Source organism: Brassica rapa, chromosome A02 (assembly GCF_000309985.2).
Source record: "Brassica rapa cultivar Chiifu-401-42 chromosome A02, CAAS_Brap_v3.01, whole genome shotgun sequence".
Classification (NCBI taxonomy): domain Eukaryota; kingdom Viridiplantae; phylum Streptophyta; class Magnoliopsida; order Brassicales; family Brassicaceae; genus Brassica; species Brassica rapa.
In genome coordinates this window covers 24,133,439-24,154,432 of record NC_024796.2, presented here as the reverse complement: position 1 = coordinate 24,154,432, position 20,994 = coordinate 24,133,439, and the positions used below count along the sequence as shown (strand labels likewise).

Sequence of the window (20,994 nt, the reverse complement as noted above, 5' to 3'; positions counted from 1 at the left end):
AAAAGATTAGGATAGCACCAAACCAAGTTTTTGTTCCCAAAGTAGCACTCAAGGCTTAAAGTCACAAAAATAGGTTTCATTAAAGAGGTAAATATACACTTATACCCCTTGGGTTAATTAATCTAAACCTTAGGGTTTAGAGTTAAGGGGTGGGGTTTTGGAATTAGGGTTTAAAATTTTATAAAAAATAAATATTAAAATAAAAAATAAAAATTTTTAAAAAAGTTTCAAAAAGTATTTTTAAATTATAAAAAAAAATTCAAAAAAAAATAAAAAAAATTTCGAAAAAAAAAATTTCAAAAATAAATTATAAAAATTTCGAATCTGAAAACACATAATTTGAAACTATAAAAAAAATTTATTTTTTTTTTATTTTTTATTTTTATTTTATTTATTTTTATTTATTTTTGTTTGTTTATTTAATTTTAAACCAAGGGTATTAGAGATATTTTACCCTTTAATGAATGTCATTTTTGCTATTATTGACAATTGCCCTTTAGTTTTACTCAAATATATATGCATTTATCCCGAATATGATTTATATATATTCTACAGGAATTAACAGATAAATCAAACCGAACATGTGGGATCTATGGTACTCACAAATAGCAACAATTTGCATTCAAATAACAGACAAGATCAAACAAAACATGTCAGGCTATGGTGGAGCTTCTCACCAGAGAATAGCTTCAAGTTGATGGAACTTAAGTTTCTCAATTTTCTTTTAACGACGATCCATCAAACATTCAACGGAGTGCTTACATGCTGAATAATGATATAAGAAAAATTTTGCGGGTGGAAATCCTCAAGTCCGGCGACAGAGTTTGAGCAAATCGAAGAAGATTTACCAACGGTGTTTGAGCAAATAAAGGGATTGACTCATATATGCATATATCCCAAATATGATATATATATTCTACAAGATAACAGATAGAACAAACCAAACATGTGGGATTCTATATTACTCACAAATAACAACAATGAAGATACAAATCAAAGCAGACCAGTGCTGTGGAAGGGGTTATTATTAGGTTGGTTAACCGCAAAATCACCAAACCCGCTCGTATTTGGCTGCTGTGAAACCGGGTTAACCGGAAATTCCCCGAAATCACCAAATGGATTATTATTGGCTGTGGGGTTTGGGAGTGCTAGCTGTAGTTGCTGCTGTTCCTGATGATGATAAGTTGGCTGGTAAGCACCAAAAGGGTTGTTGACAGCCGGCTGCTGAGGTGTCTGAATGCCATTAGATGATGATGCAAAAGGGTCATGATGGACCTCAAATGGGTTGGGAGCTGGTGCACCGTAGACAGGACGTTGTGAGGCTATGTAGGCTCCATCATCGTATAGACTGTTCAGTGTAAGCGTGTCTAAGCCTCCACCCTATTAACATATTCATGCACACAACATTACATGGTTAGTGGAAGAGGTTAAGCCAACAAAGGGGTATGGTGGTGAACACATACACTATAAAACATTAAAAAAAAAGAGAGAGAGAAGAATGCTTTTACCAATTGCCTATCGGTGGCTGCAGATATATCGTTGCTTGGTGTTGTTACCAGTGCAAGCTCCCATCCTGATGGGTCATAATCGTTTGCGTGACCAAAACGTGGTGTTGCAGGGTTATCTGGACAGAGAGACAAAGAACAGAGGTAAGTCAATGGGGGAAAAGGTATTAATGACAACGTAACAAGAAGCTCACCATCGGTTGGGATTATGGCTAAAGCACGTGCATTTTGGTTCTCAATCGCTGATGCATCAGGACCACCAGAGTTCAGACCCTGTGTGGAAAATTAAACAAAGAGAAGTTAAGAATATCAAAGCAAAACTGAGATCAGTACTCATAAAGTAAACATAATAGGAGCTTCACCAGTAGATCATCAGTATCAATGATGTTCTGAGACTGAGTGCTGGCTGAAGGAGGAGGAGGCGGGGGAGAAAGTTCAGTATCTTCAGATACAAGAACGACATCATCTGAAGGCAACACAACTTCACGTTCTTCATGAGACGGTTCAGGATCTTCGTCAGGAAGTCCATCATCAGGCCTATAAGTTAGAAGCTGCATGTAGACAACTTCATTAGCACTTGAAACCCAAAGAAAGAGGCCAAAAGATCACCAATATGAAAAAAAAATGTGTATACCAGTGGCTCAGCTGGGGCATCTACCGCACGCGGTGCTTCTTTAATATACTCCTCCATTGTACTCAGAAAAGATTGTGGAGGCTGGAGAATACAAAAAATTAAATGCTGTAATAAGTAACAGATACAAGCAATCATCTTCAAGTTGTCCTCTCATCAGGTACCTCTCTTAGTACAGGAAATTGAAAATTCCTAGCGAGTTCCAATCCTTTACAGGCTTCATAGAATTCAGAAAGGCTACGAGCCTGAAAGAATACATTATCCCTCGTTAGTAAAGAAAGTGCCTATACAAGTGGAGGAGTCTAGGCAGACAGAATAGTCCAACAACATGAAACCTGTTGACCAGCACGCTTGTATATTTCAAGGGAACTCATGGCTTCGTGTTTTGGCATTTCAAAGAACTGCAAATAAAATAAATGAGAAACTGAGTAGGTAGAGAGAGACATGATAACTATGATTGCAACACACACCAACTAGACCGACCTTGTCAATGAGATTGATAATTCCGTCATTGATAGCACAATATACTTTAAAACTCTCCTTCAGCACCTATCATTCCATCACAAAGAGTGTAAGAAATTTTCTGAGTTTTTTCTTTCCCAGATGGAACAGAAAGCTTTGCAGAACAAAATATAAACAACGGTCTAATGACCATGATCATTATCACGTACCAGAGCAAGTGCATATTGTATAACATGGTTGTGGTTTGCAGCGCCTTCTGGCTGAACAAAAGTAACCGACCAAGACAGTTTATTGATCAGCAAATGCATAGTTGCAGGGACAGCTTAACACTACAAATTATCAGGTACACAAAAAGAAGATTAAAAAGTACCCTGCAACCAATGAGACGATAGAGAAGCTGCTGCAAAGCAGGCAACTGCACCAAGAGCTCTTCACCATCTAAATCCCTGGTTCTACTGTACCCCTGCCAATCCAAAATCAAAACCATCAGAAAAGAGAGTCCTAAGCGCAAGACAAAGCTCAAAGTAAAGGAATAGTTGAAACCTTATCCTGCCCTGGGGTAGCCTTAGGAAGACGTTCAGCTTCGGTATCATATTTCAAAACCCTGAAGCACTCAAGCCGCTCCTCAAGAAACAACGCATAAGTACGTACCCAAGCTGAGCAATCCCAAGCTGTGAGAGATAGAAACAAACAAAAACACACTATAAGAACCTCTTTTGATTCAAACACACATACAGAACTCACAACTCACCAATAGGACTTGAATCATCTTTGAAGTTAGAAAGCTGCAGAATCCTCCCTCTCTGCGAAAAATTAAGTAGCTCCTCTCTGAACGTGGGATCTCCTTCCCTTAAAAGTCGATGAATCACAATCAGCGTCTTCAGAGCAACCTGTAGAGAGAGAGAGAGAGAATACACAAATAAAGCAATAAGCTTTTTTGACTCAAACAGAGTCTCAAAGCAAATGGGTACCGTCCAGTTTCTGGTTTTATGCAAGCGGCGAGAAAGGGCGTGAATGCAATAAGCAACATCTGCTCGAGCACGAGTCACCGCCGTTGCAGCAAATATCTCTGCAACAACAATCAAGAAATGATTTTTAAGCAGATCTAAGGGGGTTTCACGAGTAATCAGAATCACTCACTTCTGAGATGACGATCTTTGGGAGGACACTCGACATGGTTGGTGGCTTTGACGATGGCAACGTCTAAATCCTATTTTAAGAAAAAAGATCGAATCTTTCAGAGATATTTTTCGTAAGAAAGATTAAATAAGATATGATCGGAGAGCGCGTACGGCGTAATCGCTGTTGACGCGGACAAGGCCGACTTTGGTGGTGTCTTTTAGGGCTCCATAAGCTTTACGCCATGTCTGCAGCGTTCCCATCGGAAGGAGGGTGACTCTTTCAGATCTCTTCACTCACTCTCCCGATGAATCCGGAGATGACGTGTCTCTGTCTCCAATCTTCAACCTCCGGGAAAACTCACAAGTGACCAACCAAAGAAAGAGAAAGGAGACGATGCGATGTATAATTCCGTTTTCTATTTTCTTTAAAGAAGAAATTTCTGTTGTTTTTATTATATTACTGTATTAATAAAATTAATTTTTATATACACGAAATTTAAAGTGATATAAATCCATAATAAAAATGTTAGTTATTTGTTCAAAATATGATTTGGTGATTAAAGTTCACGCAAAGCATAAATGGTAATTATGATATTTATATCCGGAAATTTCTGACAGGACTAATGATGACCTTACTAATAAGACTCGAATCTGCTCCTCTGGATTTGTACAGCCCTTTTGAATATAAAATCTCAAAGCCACCTATGCAATCTTTTTAGTATACACAATACACATTGAAGCTTTGTAGAGATTATAGGAAGGGATATTTCCCTCTGACTTATTCTTAGGTCCACCCCCTAGGGTGAACCTCTAGGTTCACCAACCAATAAGATTGTCTTATTTTATACTCCCTCTGTTTTTTATTGTAAGTAGTTTTAGATGAATGTACAAATATTAAGAAAGTTATTAATTTTTTCAAAAGTAGCATTTGATATATAAATTAGGTGTAGTTAAACCAATCATAAATAAGCATATATTATTTGATTGGTAACACTATACCCAATAAAAGTAAAAGTTACTTAAAATTATGAAAACTACTTATATTTTGAAACAAACAAATTTTGCTTAAACTACTTACAATAAAAAACAGAGGGAGTATTTGATATCTTTTAAAAAAAGAAACAAAATATTGTCAAATTATATTATGTTTTTAAAATTAAAAGGTAAAAAAAAAAATAATTACAAAAAAAAATATTTTACGTCGTCAGCATAACATTAAACCCTAAACCCTAAATTCTAATCCCTAAACCCTTAATCCTAAATCCTAAACCTTTGGATAAACCCTAAACTCTAGGATAAATCCTAAACTCTAGGATTAATCCTTAACTCTAAATCAAAATCACTATACACTAAAACATTCAAGCGTTTAGGGTTTAAGGTCTTAGTCGTTTTTTATTTAGAGTTTAGGATTTATCCAAGGGTTTAGGGTTTAGGATTTACCCAAGGGTTTAGAGTTTACCCAGGGGTTTAGGGTTTAGGATTTAGGGTTTAGGGATTAGGATTTAGGGTTTAGTGTTTTGTTGACAACATTAAAAATATTTTTTTTTAATTCTTTTTTCTGTAACTATTATCTTTTTTAACTTTTTTATTTTAAAAACATAATATAATTTGAAAATATTTTGTTTCCTTTTTTAAAAGATATCAAATTTGAAATAATGAAATCCTATTGGTTGGTGAACCCAAGAATGACTCTTTGCTTCTATGTACATACAAAACCCCCCTAAATTCACTCACTAATTGAAACTCTTCTCTTTTTCTCCCTATCTTTTTCTACTACATTTTCAAAATTTTAATTTCCATTTTTTTTTTGGTTATTTGGCAAATAAACCCTTATAAAATGGATCAATTGGTAGAGTATACAGCTGGGAGGAACATTAGAGTGAGAATTGTTGGTCACCTACCACTAAATACCTAAAATGGCCAGCTTTATATTCTAAATATGGTTTCGCAGTCCAGATTAGTAGAAAGAGAGAGTGGGGAACTATTCTTCTTCTTTTTTATTAACATGATGATTTTGATTACAAGTGTCGATTGCGTTTTGCTGCTACAAACCCCCCCAAACTTGGTATAGATTTCTATATAACTTGTTAACCGATGACATGTGGAACACTAGACAAACTGAGATGGTGAAATAGTAATACAATTCGTTTAGCAAACACGTTCCATATCTGAAGCAGAGCTACAATATTATACCTCTTGACGTTTTTTTTGCATGAACCTAAAATTATATTCAACCTAACAAACTTGTTTATAATCAAATGCATCTTTAATCTAAGATGGAATCAAATTTGTTTTAACTTAGAAAAAAGCCAATTGTTTAGTGATTCTCATCGGAAAGTTGTGCCATTGTTGGATTCCATCATTGTGCTTATGGATACCAGCCATCTTGATTGAGTGAAGTATGTTCCTCACATTTTTGTCTATCAACTTAAGACTATTTTCAATGTATTTTGCTATTTTTACCTTTAAAATAGAGAAATTCTATAATAGAGATGAAGTATGCTCCAATGTATTTCTCTATAATAACAATCTCTAAATATAGAATAAAAAAATAGAGGAATGTTATTTCTTCTTCTATAAATAGAAGAAAAAATAGAAATCTCTATTATAAAAAAAGAAATAGAAGTGGGTTGGAGCAATTTCACCTCTAAATGTTATTATAGAGGTGAAAATAGTTGGGTTGAAGATGCTCTTATTAATGATTAAATCTGCTGGCCTTGGGTCATCACCATGTTTTCTGCAATTTCTTTCTCTTCATGTAAATCTGAATAGGAACATCTTTATTCCTGTAAGAAGGGTTGAGTATGTGATCTCCATGTTTCTTTCCCATCCAGTAGAGTGTTGTGTCATAAGGATTTCTGACAGTAGTATATGGACCGATGAATATGAAGACCAGACGCCCAACATAAACTAAAGGCTGCTTACAAATATGTGTAAAAACAGTTTTAAACAATTGTAGGATGAAAGATTTGAATCCGTTATCTTTAAGGCCCAACATATTTACCACTATGCTAAAGAATATTGTGGTTAAAATGAAGGCCGATAAATTATATATTTTTGTGTCAACCAGAAGCTCAAGCTTCCATTGCTTGGTATCAGGTCGATTGTCGTCTAAACTGCCGATGTGTATTTGCAGACAAAGAATCAATGAGAGCGATTTTTCTCTGCTTTGTAACATAGAACACATTCTAAGTTGTGATTGGGGTTCCAGATTTTTCTTTTGTCTCCTATCATGAGTCTGTTACAGTGGCCAACCAACCTCTTGAAGTTTTTCTCTTGCAGCATAGTATTTATGTATACATTTTTCTAACTATGAGAACAATAAAATTTTCACAGAAATCACATTCTTTTGAGATTATTATGGGGCTAACACACAAGGTGATTGTGATCATGGTAAAAATGTGGTGCATAAGGTGCAATCACATGATCAAGTCATCGAGTAAGGGGCGGCTAAAGGGATGTTTGATAAGTCCACAAGCCAAAGTAGAGACACAATCCATATAGGGAGTATCCACTGAATTGTAAACATCAAAACTGGTTTTCCTGCAGCATATCAATCTTTCCCATTATGACAAGAAGGAAACTTTTTTATCAACAGTCACATTCCAAGAAAGAAAACTAAACTTACCAGAAGAAAGAAGCTTAGACTCTATTTTCGATCTACAAACATTTTGCCAACAAGTACTTAATGATTAATGCAAGTAACAACTCATAGCCATACAATCTATTAAGCCAATGAATAACATATGATACAAAATTCCACATGCAGCGCGAAAAACTACTAGTTACAAATAAAATAAAACAAAAATATAAAAACGCAAACTTCATGTCTTTGACGAATGCATTCGATTAATAACGAATAGTAGCGGGATATTTTGTTAAAAACAATGTTTCTTGTTAGGTGTTCATAAAAAAAAATTAGGTGTTAAAAAAAAGAAGCAATGTTTCTTTTTTTTATGAGAGTAAAATTTCGATTTATTATTTCAAAAATTAAAATCAACATTGATTGAAAATATGAAATTCAGCAACCAGATTTACCGTTGATTTAGCAGAAGGAGAACCAAGAGAGGAAACGTAGAAAAATAAATTGTTTTCTCTACTGAAACAGATTAGTTTCATAGAGAATGGAGAAATATATCTCACAGTTTATTGAGTTATTCCATGGCAAAAGTCTTTCCTTTATTTTTGGCAGGGTAAGACACAGACCGAATATTCGGGCTTCAAAATTATTCATAATCCTATTTGTTTTATCTGGATAATTATTCGATTTAATCCGATTCAATTTGTATTTATCCGGATATTCAGTGTGAATATCTGATATGATACATATAAATAAAATAATAAATAAGGTCTAAAAATAATAAAAAAATAATATTTAATTATAAAATATAAATTTATTTACTTTTAAAACTATAATAAGTAAAATAATCAATTTAATAAATAAAAAAAATTGTAAACTTCAATAAAATATAAAAGTAAAATAGAAAATTTCCAAAAATATTATTGAGTTATGACTTTGGATTCTAGTCAATATTCTCACGATGGACGCACCAATCATATAAAACGTAACTTCGAAATCCTTAGCTAAACAAAAGAAATACAAAATTTAAGGCTCTTATAAGAGTGATCTTGCGGTAGCAGAAAAAAACATGGTCAATGGATTCCCTACAATAGACGGTCCAACACCCGCCGGAAAACCCTCATCGGATAAACACTCCGGCAAAATTGACGTCGGTCATCACATGTACAGCCTTTACTTCAAGGGTTTGGTCAGCGAGGACTCATTGGCCGGATTTGGGGTCGCAATTTTGGGGCAGAAAGATGAACTCGTGCTTCAGATGAAGGGACCAATTCATGGCACCGACATTACTGTTTTGGAAGCTGAGCTTAGTGCATTGAAGCGAGGACTAACCGAAGCTGCGGATTTAGGGATCAACCATATCACAATTTACAGTGATAATCATCCAACTCACGACTTAGTAAGTTATCCTTGTCTCCTAATATAAACAAACATTCATTCTCTACCTGATTATGATAAGTATTGGTAGTTTTAATTGTTTAGCAATCGTAAAAGATTTAGTAATCGATCAATCTCAACGTCACATAGTATATAATTTAATGATTACATATTCTTGTTTTTTTTTTTTTTGGAGTGTAGATCAGTGGAAGGTTGATGCCAAAGGAGAATAATATGGCATTGCTAGTAAACGATGTGCAGCGCATCAGGGGAAGGTTTTCGTCTAGCTTTACAATTTTTGTGTCCCGATGTAGTATCAAACATGCTTATAAACTAGCTAGAGAAACAATAGTTTCTGAAATCGGCATACCTATGGATACTCCTCCTCGACGAGCCAAGCCTGCCCGGAAAATGACTTGTGCTATATGTTTAGATGATGATGTCAATGCTGATCAGATGTTTACTGTTAATAAATGTGGTCATCGGTTTTGTTCCGAGTGTGTGAAACGACACATAGAGGTAAGGCTACTCGAAGGAAGTGTGATGACGTGTCCTCAGTTTCGTTGCAAGTCTGAACTGAATTTTTATAGATGTGCCGATCTTTTGACACCTAAATTAAGAGAGATTTGGCGACAAAGGATCAGAGAGAACTCGATTCCTTTTGAGGAAAGAGTTTATTGCCCTAACCCGAAGTGCTCAGCTTTAATGCGCGTAACCGAGCTTTCAAAACTGAATAAAGAGAGTGCAGTTAGGAGATGCTGCGAAAAATGCAGTGAGCCCTTCTGCACCAACTGCAAGTTTCCATGGCATGATAACTTGTCATGCGACGATTTCAAGATAATGCATCCAAATTTAAGAGAAAGCGAGCTAAAGCTACATGCCCTAGCAAATCAGAAACTGTGGCGTCAGTGCGGAAAATGCCAACACATGATTGAACTTTCTAAAGGATGCGTCCTCGTAGTTTGCAGGTATCATATCTATTAATAACATCATTTCCTTTCCAATTTCGGTTATATATATGTGTTTTAATCTTGATAAGAATATATAACATTGCATTTTCGTGGCAGGTGTGGACATAAGTTTTGCTACCGATGCGGAGCCAATGCTCGAAGTTGCACACATGGACTTGGCCATATGTTTCCACCACAGCCTCAAGAGCTGGAATCTCCGCCACCGGCACCGCCATGCTGGGCACAATGTTTATGTTGGTTGTTTCTTCTATTGTGCGTATATTTTATATCTGTTGGTATCAAATCCTGATAGTATAATCGAGGTTTAAAGGTAGTTTCAAAGGGTTAATATTTCAATAGACAAGTTACCATTCTGATTATCAAAACAATTTGGTCTTCTCGTATATATTTTCTTATAACACTATTCACACTAAACCAAATTTGGTGGGATAATATCACTTTTAGTGTAAGTTAGTGGGATAATGTAAATTTTAGTGTTTCGTTAGAGATGAAATTACACCAAATTTGGTGTTTGGTATTCCATTATAGATGCCTTAAGCTTTTGGAGATTATAGAAACTGGTTAACCGGTAGAATATACACGACTGAAAGCAAAATTAGAGTTAGAAATGTTGGCCACTTACCACTAACTACCTAAAATGGCCAGCTTTATATCTAAATTTGGAATCACCGTCAAGATTAGTATAGAGAGTGAGGGACTATTCTTTTTTTTTTTCACTGTAACAGGATGATTTTGCATACAAGTGTCGATTGTGTTTTGCTGCTACAAACACCCAAACTTGGTATAGATTTCGCTTTGTGTAAATATAACTGTAAACCGATGACATGTGGAACATTAGACAAACTGAGATGGTGTAATAGTAAAATACAGTTCGTTTAGTAAACACTTTTTACAGAGAACTGCAATATTATACCTCTTGACATTTCTCTTGTGGGATAGGGTTTATGTATACATTTTTCTAACTATGATTAACAAAAATGTTCACAGAAATCACTTTCTTTTGAGATTATTATGGGTGGCTAAACACAAAAGTGATTGTGATCATGGTAAATATGTGGTGTGTGTATAAAGGTACAATCACATGATCAAGTCATCAAGTAAAGGGAGGCTAAAGGGAAGTTTGATAATTCCACAAGCCAAAAGCAGAGACACAATCCATATAGGAAGTATCCATTGAATTGTAAACAGCAAAACTGGTTTCCCTACAACATAAATCAATCATCCCATTATGACAAGAATGAAGAGAGCTGTTATTACCAATACCATTTCAAGAAAGAAAAAACTAAACTTACCGGATGAACGAAGCTTAGACTCTGTTAGGTCTACAAACATTTCGCCAACCTCTCGTAGCTTCTTCTCCAGCTTTCCTTCAAACTTATTAGCATGACCCAGAAGAAGCTCATCGAATACTGTATTCATATCCATTTCCCTTTTAAAACAAAACAAAGCAAATAAACTTCAAGTATCCATACAATCACATGTCATACAGTTTGCAGAGTATGTGTACCCTTCAGAATCACGATATGATCCAGCGCCAAATGCTCTCTCGATCTGAGCTATTGATGGCTTCTTCTCTCGCCGTTGCTTCCGTGATAGTTGCTGATTTTCATTCCCGGGTTTTTGGCTGATTCTTGTCGGTTTCTTGGTAGGTTTTGATGGAAGGGAAGATGGAGAGTCGTTGGTTAGAGAAGCCATAGCTGTTGAAGCTCTGCTCATGGAGAAGATGCTGCTGGATAAGACCACCATTGCCTTCTCTTGTCTTGTGTGGTTTCCGCAGCTTGGCTACACTTTTAAATTATATTATTGTTATTATCTTTAAAGTATTCCTTTTTTTTTGTATTTTGATTTTTTTACATGTGAATAAAGTCAAAATGTGGTCACTAGAAAATGTTCCTATCCGTTACAAAGCTTACAATGCAGAAGCTATTAATTAAAGCCACCAGCGAGAACCATTAGAAAATTGCAGATTCCAACATAGAGACCAGCAGTAACTAACAACCACAAACCGCGTGCAAGACAAGCGTTCATGTTTTAGCTCTCCTCGATGGGAGCGCCTTAGGGTGAAGGTTGTTGTTTCCGTCTTCTCGGTGCAGGTTCGATGGAGTGTGGCTGCTCTTGGGTGCTCCTTCTCCAAATAAAGCCCGACTTTCTTAATGCCGGTGTCCTTGGTTGCGAATGTAGCAGTCTGTTCTTGCAGGCCGCAGATTAGGTGGACTTAGCAAGCTGTTTCTGACAATCCGATCTTAAAGAGTTGGTTATCGGGTACGCCAGTTTTTACTGGGTCCAAACCCTCCTATTATGCTTGTAAATAGATCCTATAAAATTAAGCTTGAATCTGTGTTAGATTGTAATTACTTTCCTCTGCTACTTGTGTTCTTTGTTGTGTGTGTAAAAAACTGAAAAATTGGTAATAATATTAACATGCTTACCAAAAAAAATCTTATAGCAATAAATAATCTTATTGTAAGCAAGATTAATTTGAAAAAAGCCAAGATTTCTCTTTGTTTGTTTTAGGTAAATCATCAGATGTCACAACTTTTTATGTTTGTTATTAACAAAAAGTAAACAAATGGTTACAATATGATATTTGAAATTTGACAAATGATATATGGTTGAAACTAGGGCTAAGCATATTATGCGAATCGGAAATCTAAATACAAACCCGGTAAACCCGGTCTAGAAAACTTGAAATCGAATCCAATCATATGTATAAAAAACAGAACGGAAATTATGTTAGAGAAGATTGAATATCTGAACCCAATCGGATAATATTTGATATTTGAAACGCATCTAAGCATATTCAAACTTCTATAAGATATTGTCCTAAAACATATTTTGTTCCATAATCCTTAACATTGTTTTTGCTTTTCTTTCTTGATATCTTCATGTTTAGTTTGTTTGAAGTTATTTTACTTTTAAATAAATATGTTAGTTTAGATATAAATATAATTTCGTATAAAAAAACTGAATATATGTAAATACTAGATATAATTTGAATATTAATACTAAATTAGGATAGTTTGGTTATATTCGAAAATACCCTGATCTGAAACCTTCGAAATAAGAAAAATACTTGAATAGTGAACCGTTGTTTGACAAAAAAAAAAAAGAATAGTAAACCGTTAAATTGAAATTTCCAAAATCTAAAATATCCGACGTGAACCTAAATTGGGTAACCCAACACCCAAGCCTGGTCAAAACGAAAAGCTTTGGAATATTAACCATCGAGAATCTTATCTTCCTCCGGTTTAGTTATTACATTTCCGAGCAATTGTGGGAGAGGTCGTGTTGACTAGTTGTGGAGGAGGAGAACAGAGAGAAGCATTTTTTTTCCAATAATCATCATCATCCCCAAATCGCTCTCTCTTTTTTTTGGGTTAAATTCTACCTCGTTGTTTTCTTGAAAGCCGGTCAAATTCTCCAATCTTGAATCTTGACAAATCCATGGATCAAAAGCCTCTAGGATTGCTGACAATTCACATCAAAAGAGGTATTAATCTCGCCATCCGTGACCATAGAAGCAGCGATCCTTATGTTGTTATCACCGTGGCTGATCAGGTTCCTTTCCTTCTCTCATCTTATCTTGTTCTCAAGTTTCAGCCTCAGATCAAGAATCAAGATTATGAAATTTAACATACCTTTATAAACCATTTGAATCGTCGGTTTATTTCTGTTATGTAATTAATTACTCGTCTAAACTGTCTGTTATATAACACAAAAACAAAAATAAAATGGCCAGACATTGAAGACACGTGTGGTGAAGAGAAACTGCAACCCAGTATGGAATGAAGAAATGACCGTTGCAATCAAAGATCCAAATGTCCCAATCCGCTTGGTAAAACTGAAAAGAACATAACTCTTTTGATCTTTCTTAAATATTACTGTTTCAGACAAGAAACATTTGTGTTGTTGTTATTGAATTTTGTTCAGGCAGTGTTTGACTGGGACAAGTTCACTGGAGATGACAAAATGGGAGATGCAAACGTAGAGATTCAGCCATACTTGGAGGCTCTGAAAATGGGGATGGAGCTTCTGAGGCTCCCTAATGGATGCGCTATCAAAAGGGTTCAGCCTTCGAGGGAAAACTGTTTATCAGATGAAAGTAGCATTGTCTGGAACAATGGTAAGATCACTCAAGACATGATCCTTAGGCTCAACAATGTTGAATGCGGAGAGATTGAGATCATGCTTGAATGGCATGAAGGTGCTGGTTGCAGAGGTGTAACTTCCTCTGCCAAAGGAGCAGGCTCTTCCTATACCTAGGAAATGTTTTGCCCTTGTTGTTAGTCGTATACTCGATGAATGATCTCTTGTTGTTGTTTCGATATGTATAAGAGATTTGAAGCATATTTATTTGATGACAACTTCATTTAAGAAGAAATCTTGCGAATTTTGTTTCTAAAAAAAAACAATCTTGAGAATTTTTGTATTTGAATATCCTTTGATTATTGCAGTTTCTTTGAATTTTTGTATTCATTTGTTTTGGTCCATTCTAGAGCACCAGTAATGAATAGACCTAGTCATAGGTAATGGGAATTTGGTTCAAAATTATACCAGGCCCCGTCCAGTTTTACTTTAACCCATCACAAGATAGATGGAAATTAAGATTTTTTAAAATATTTTAGTGCAAACTGTGTGAATTTATGTAACTTTTTGGGCGGATGCAGATTAGCATTACAAAAGTTTACTAAACCGTAACTTTTTTTTACAAATATATTATTATTTGTCTAATTTTCAAATATAAATATTATATAATATATAGATATACTAACAAAAAATTATTATATTTTTAAAAATACACATTTATTTTAGAATATATTATTCATGTTTCAAAAGTATATATGTTTTAGAGTTTTTCACGTATATTAAAAAAAAATTTAAATATTAATTAAAAATGTGTTATTTTGTAATTAACTATTTCCACTGTTTTTAGCCAAACAAAATTTAATAAACAAAATAATTTTTTTAAATATTTACAATTTATCATTATTATCTAATAAAATACACTAAAATATTAAATGTATCTTTTAAAATATTATTTTCTAAAATATGGATCATTTTGAAAAGAGAAAGACTATTTATATTATTTAATATATCTAATTTGTTAATTCAGAATCTTATTCAAAGGTTGTCATTTAAGTTTTGGACTTTTTATTAATTGATAAGAACAGATGTATCTCATATTTTTCTGTTGCAATAATACATAAAATATTCTGCAAATCTACTTCTTAGTTAACGAAATTTATGTGGTTCAAAATTATAATAACCTAAACTAAACACTATAGCTATGTACGAACCAGCGTCAATTTTGGACACTGTTCTACTCATGTTAGTTAGTAAGCATAATCTTTTAATATATGGTTACATAAACCTACAGTTTATTTAATAAACTAAATTGCGAATAACTTAACACATTTTTGGGGATTTTCTGTCTGTAGATGTTATTAGTCAGGTGACTTACAGATTGTTCAAATTCTTGTGAAAAAAAAAGAAATTTGAGTTGTTTTTCAAGAATATAAAGTAGTTCTTATTTAATTTTTATTCTCTAGATATCTTTTATTTTTAAACTATATTGTTTACGGAGACGATCCGCTATTCGCTAATCATGTTTTCACAGCTTTAAAACGGTACTAGATTTTGACCCGCGCTTTAAAAGCGCGAGTTTATTATTTTTTTTTCAATTGACAATTATTTAGTAAATGTCATATTTTCATATATTTGTGTTTTATTTTATAAAAGACTTAAATTTTTTTATCTTTATTTATCGTATTTTATTTTAAATGGCTATTTATGATTAAAAAATTAAACTTTATTTCTTTAATGAATTAAGTTGGTATAACTTTGATAAATTTATTATGTGCTTAATATTTTAATAAAAAAAATTATATAAAAATTTATACTTTTCAATGAAAAAAATCAATTTTTATGAATGAATAAATTATATTAAGAAAAGGAAAAAAATAATAATTAAGAATAATTGAAAAAAAATATTTGAATTTAGACTCAATGATCCAAAGGAAAAAAATGTGAGAATCGGATCTGATTTCTTAATCAGCCCAAATAGCCCAAGATAGATCTGATGTGGGGTGGATCCAAAAAAGACCCAATATAGATATGTTATTAATATTACTTGATTGCCTTTAATGAAACATGCAATTTTAGTAAAGAAAAAGGTAGGCTAAAGTAAAAAGAACAATATGATCCTACTTTAATAGTATAGATAAAGGATAAATGATTTGGGCAATTATCTCAAATAGTCATTTTTAAAGTCTTCAATAAAAAAAGACCAAAATAGCATCTTTATATTTTGAAATTTTTTTTTTATTTTTTTTTTTAATTTTAAAATTTGAAAATCTATCTTCAAAATTCCACCCCTTAACTCTAAATCATCTATAGATTAGTTAACCCTAAGATATAAATATATTTTTGCTTTTTAATAAAATTTATTTTGGTCATTATTTTCATTGAAGGCTATTTTGTGCCAAAAACTTAAAAACGACTATCTTAGAGAATTTCTCATGATTCTATGTTTTACAGAATTTGTAAAATCACTTTTTAGAAAGATTTTTCAATTAACTATAGTTCTAAAATGGCTTATCTTCTTAATAATTGAAAACAAGTGTATCAGTAAACCCAGTAATCAACCTAACGGATTGGATGTAAACAATAAAGTTTGATTGTAATCAATCATACGTTAACAATAAATCTATTCCAAAATAACAAAACATCCAAAATTCTATATATTATCTAAATCAAACAAAAAAAAACATAATTTGCGTTTTAAGGCGAGTCTCATTCTAATCTATACTATTATTTGCGAAGTAAATTTTTACATCCGAGCTCTCACATCTAAACTATTAAAACAAGAGTACATTTAGTATTTATCCCAGACTTTTCCTAAATAATTACGATCTTCTGCCACTGCCCAAAACATTGTCGTTTTATCTGATTCTAAATCAGAATATTTTTTTTACATACCAGAAATCTTCAATTGTTTTTTCCAAATCGCACAGTGGTCCATGAAAGCTTTCCGAGGTGGCTCCTGATCTCGCCGTCGTCAGCTCACTTGCTCTGAGGCCGTGCTCACCTATCCACCATGTCTCTTCTTCCTCCATGGCCTCGAGTCTCCATCTCTGCCGCCTTGCTGCATAAAGAGTGGCGTCTCCATTCCGTGTCTCTGCTGCATCGTGAGCTTCGTCGTCATGGCCACCGGCATCGTCAAGCTCCAGATCCGGCGAAGATAAAAGCTCGATCCATTCCAATGGCTGACTTCTCTGTATTTGTACTTTATGTCCCTAATATGTTTGATTATTTTCAAATCGGCCAAAGGCTTTGTAAATTGCAAAAACATCATTCCAAATCAACCCATAACCTTTCAATTATATTATCTAGACCCAGCGAATATTCCATTTTTGTAACCTTGGTACCTGAGTTTTCTATTGTTTTCACATTTGCCCCAATACTTCTAAATTCATAGGAATAACCTTACAATTTTGTCTCAAACTTCTCAAGTGTGCATTTTAATCCTTTTATATGCAATTATTCATGCAAATACAATATATACACCTAATATACAATCTAAATGATTAGAATGAGTTAAAACTAGATGTTAAGAGTCATTAAAAACACGATATACCACATACATCTATATGAGTGTTTGTTTTCGATTTATAGTATACAACATTTCTGATAGATCGATGTTTTTAATTGTTTATAATTTGTTGGTTGTTCATATTGTATTTAAATACTAAATTAATCAAAATAATATATTATATAACATATTCGTCAATCAGTAATTTTAAACTACATTAGCTATTTTAATGTGTTTATTTATAAGCTAAAAATAATTAGTATGTTTATTCATATTAACAAATCTATATTTTCAAATAAAATACTTTACGTAAAATAAAATATTGTATGTTAAATAAAATTCACTCCGGTTTTTATAAAATAGATTTATCAAATATAAACATATGAGCTTGAATTATTGGAAAATTTTCATTATAATGTACTGACTTTTTCATAAAAAATGGCCCAATTTAATAACATTAATTAGGTTTGCTAAATAAATGTTTTAAAAATCTATCCTTATTTTTTTTTACATTCTTCTTATTTTGAATGTTTTTTTGTAACTCGGTTTTATTATTGTTTTGGTTTGTCTACACAATGTATTTGTTTTAAAAATCTCAATAAAAATTTTGAACTTCATATTCAACTTTAAAAAAAATATTTATAATATAATTTTTAAAAAAACACAATATACTTAAAACTTTAATATTTTACTGTTTAATTTGCCAAACAAACTGAATAAAAATATAATAAAAGAAAAACACAATCTCATAGTTTATAAATGAAATCTAATCACATTGAACAAGACACACCAATGTCAACCTGAAAAACCTATGAATCTATAACTTAATGAATACAAACAATTAAATTTATTAAATTTTCAAAAGTTAAAAACATATGATTATGAAGAACAACCACCCGCGCGGGCTTGCGGGTCAAAAACTAGTTGAAAGTTAAAACGGTTAATTTGTATACTACCCTTAATGAATTTTTATATATAATTAAAACGAAATTTATGTTAATAATATTAGATTTATATGTTATATTAGATAATTATAAATTATGATAAATTTGCCAAATGAAAACATGTTTAAAAAAGATAATTATTATATATGTTGTGTTGTTATCTGAAAATAATGTTTTCTACTATAAAATTTAAAACTTTTAAAAATTAATTTTCTGTTAATAATATTAGATTTATATGTTATATTAGATAATGGTAAATTATTATAAATGTGCCAAAAAAAATTGCATAAGAGCTCTCACGTTGAAAGTTAGAGCGATTACTATCTATACTACCCTTAATGAGTTTTTATATATAATTAAAAACCAAATTTATGTTAATAATATTAGATTTATATGTTATATTAGATAATTGTAAATTATGAAAAATTTGTCAAATAAAAACATGTTTAAAAAAAGATAATTATTATATATATTGTGTTGTTATCTGAAAATAATGTTTTCTATTATAAAATTTAAAAAATTAAGATATAAAAAAATTCAAATTTAATATCAATTATGTAAAAGTTTGTATAAAGATAAATTGTCAAAATAAAAAATATATCTTTAACAAGCCAATTCTTATATATATATAATGTTATTATTTGGAAATAATATTTTTCTACTATGAAAATTAAGAACAAAATTAAAAAGATTATGCCCGCACATGCGGGCAAAACACCTAGTTTTTAATTAAAACATATAAATTAATGTATCTCTTCCACGGATAATCAACAAACTCAAACGCAATAGATGTAATTTTTTATGCGGGTTACCGATGTCTAAGGGCATCTCCAACCCCACTCCATATTTTACTCCAATATTGAGAAAATAGAGTGGAAAATAGAGTAATGAACAAAAAATAAAAGGATTACTCCATTTATAGAGTAATGTTTTTATTTTTTGTTCATCACTCCATTTTCCACTCCATTTTTTTTTATTTTGAAGTAAAATATGGAGTGGGGTTGGAGATGCTCTAAATGTTTTGATAAAAAAATTTCAACCCCCCATATATATAACGGATCAAGCAAACGGATTAAGCATACTAGCATAGCAAATTTAACCCGTTTTCAAAACTTGGTTATTGGTTCATAGCATATATATTTTAATAATAATAATTTTTAAATGGAGCAAACCAGAAATTAGCATTTTAAACTTTTATTTATTTTAAATAGTTTTAGTTCATTACATCATAAAAGTTTAATACTTTGAAAATTAATGGCATTTGCCACAGTTAAAATAGCAAATATAATTTTTAATAACTTATTAGCAGAACCAAAAATGATTTTATTTTAATACTAAAGTAAATAGTTAGATGTTTCAGTACTCATACTAGCATGTGGACTATACTTCTAGTGTGGGTACAAGTTTAAGCAAGAAAAAAACTACATTGTTTTATTTAGATAAAACATACCGGTTTACATGGTCCTAACGTATTATAGCTGACCAAAAAAAAACCGTATTATAAGATTTTCTGGATTCCTAGACCATGATTTATCAAAATAACTTTTTTGATGTAAGTAAATTGGTCTTCTGCGGTAAGATAATACAAAACCGTTACTACTTGCTAGTGATTGCCTTGCCATACTCATGTGTGCATGGCCATTGTGGGTCGAAAAATTATTGCGCCTCAAAAAGTTATTGAAAATTTTAATTCGTCTTGGGCTTGGCCCCATTGACATAACTATACATACCTCAATAATGCTGGTTCGTACAAACACAGAACATGTGCTCCTAAGTTGACCTTTGAAAATCGTCCATATCAGAAGCAGATAAGTATTCTAAATATCTTGTTATATATTTTATATTAATTTAGATAATTATCTTTTATTTTTATTTTCTATATGTTAATGTTTTTTTGAGATGATAGTTTTCTTATTTTAATTAAGAATATGGTTTTCTAGATTTAAAGTTTTATTAAAAATAGTCATTAAAACTTAAAGTTATATTCAGACTTTGATAATTAATAAACTAGTTGCTGCTTTATACATTGTTTCGTTTCGATTTGATTAAATTCATCCAAGTTGGTCTCAAAAAGCTATCGGAAGAAACTCTTGATCGCTCCAAAAACAGGTCTCTAGAACGTCCCTAAAGGTTCCTTGATCGACCGTTCAACATATTTGTTTACTGCATCGGTTGGTATCAGAGCCATGTTGAACGATCAAGGAACCTGGCTCTGATATACCACCCTGATGTAGCGGACAAATAGTTTGAACGGTCGATCAAGGAACATTTAGGGTTTTTAGAGACCTGTTCTTGGATCGATCAAGAGTTTCTTTCGATAGCTTCTTGAAATAAACTTTCTGCTTGATTAATTTAATCAAATTGAAACAAAGTATAAAGCAACATCTAGTTTATTAATTATCAAAGTCTAAATATAACTGTAGGATTCAATGCCTATTTATAATAAATCTTTAAATCTAGAAAAACCTAATCTTAATTAAAATAGAAAAACCATTAAAATATAAAAAATACAAATAAAAGATAATTATCTAAATTAATATAACTAATAAAATAAATAACAAGATATTTAGAATAAGTCGAAAGTTTGATTTATACCTTGTTTCGATTTGATTAAATTCATCAAACAGTAAATTGGTTTCAAGAAGTTATAAAAAAAACTCTTGATTGATCTAAGAACAAGTCTATAAAAACCCTAAAGGTTCCTTGATCGACTGTTTAACATATTTGTGTGCTGCATCAGAAGCAAGCTCTTCCTCTTCGTACGGCCTTGGGTGAGCATTGTTGCCAATTTGCCATCTATCCCTTATATATT

At 32.2% G+C, this 20,994-nt stretch overlaps 4 protein-coding genes across 6 annotated transcripts; 2 read left to right on the top strand and 2 right to left on the bottom strand.

Moving 5' to 3' along the window:
- Positions 1 to 856: 856 nt before the first annotated feature.
- LOC103854055 (putative clathrin assembly protein At2g01600) lies at positions 857 to 4,151 on the bottom strand. 2 transcript variants are annotated; one of them, XM_018656913.2, is made up of 15 exons: positions 3,891 to 4,151; positions 3,739 to 3,808; positions 3,570 to 3,667; positions 3,350 to 3,488; positions 3,142 to 3,269; positions 2,969 to 3,061; positions 2,808 to 2,858; positions 2,620 to 2,685; positions 2,472 to 2,537; positions 2,301 to 2,381; positions 2,140 to 2,220; positions 1,868 to 2,056; positions 1,700 to 1,778; positions 1,509 to 1,624; positions 994 to 1,380 (listed from the first exon to the last, which is right to left on the bottom strand). In XM_018656913.2, exons 1-15 carry the CDS (start codon positions 3,978 to 3,980, stop codon positions 994 to 996), a joined length of 1,734 nt encoding a protein of 577 aa, XP_018512429.2. In that variant the 5' UTR covers positions 3,981 to 4,151. The 2 variants fall into 2 exon arrangements, with proteins under 2 accessions (XP_018512428.2, XP_018512429.2); XM_018656912.2 differs by having other exon boundaries at positions 857 to 1,380; positions 3,350 to 3,667.
- Positions 4,152 to 5,286: 1,135 nt separating this feature from the next.
- Positions 5,287 to 10,834, top strand: LOC103854056. The gene is made up of 3 exons (XM_033283782.1): positions 5,287 to 8,698; positions 8,878 to 9,644; positions 9,744 to 10,834. The coding sequence occupies exons 1-3, from the start codon at positions 8,369 to 8,371 to the stop codon at positions 9,934 to 9,936; spliced, it is 1,290 nt and encodes a 429-aa protein (XP_033139673.1). The 5' UTR covers positions 5,287 to 8,368; the 3' UTR covers positions 9,937 to 10,834.
- LOC103854057 (probable NAD(P)H dehydrogenase subunit CRR3, chloroplastic) lies at positions 10,543 to 11,444 on the bottom strand. Its single transcript, XM_009130975.3, has 3 exons — positions 11,155 to 11,444; positions 10,940 to 11,076; positions 10,543 to 10,849 (listed from the first exon to the last, which is right to left on the bottom strand). The coding sequence occupies exons 1-3, from the start codon at positions 11,391 to 11,393 to the stop codon at positions 10,725 to 10,727; spliced, it is 501 nt and encodes a 166-aa protein (XP_009129223.1). The 5' UTR covers positions 11,394 to 11,444; the 3' UTR covers positions 10,543 to 10,724.
- A 1,319-nt stretch (positions 11,445 to 12,763) lies between these two features.
- On the top strand, positions 12,764 to 14,119 carry ZCDP1 (probable ADP-ribosylation factor GTPase-activating protein AGD11). Of its 2 annotated transcripts, XM_009130977.3 has the most exons (4): positions 12,764 to 13,035; positions 13,069 to 13,205; positions 13,387 to 13,482; positions 13,578 to 14,119. In XM_009130977.3, exons 2-4 carry the CDS (start codon positions 13,092 to 13,094, stop codon positions 13,908 to 13,910), a joined length of 543 nt encoding a protein of 180 aa, XP_009129225.1. In that variant the 5' UTR covers positions 12,764 to 13,035; positions 13,069 to 13,091; the 3' UTR covers positions 13,911 to 14,119.
- Positions 14,120 to 20,994: the final 6,875 nt, after the last annotated feature.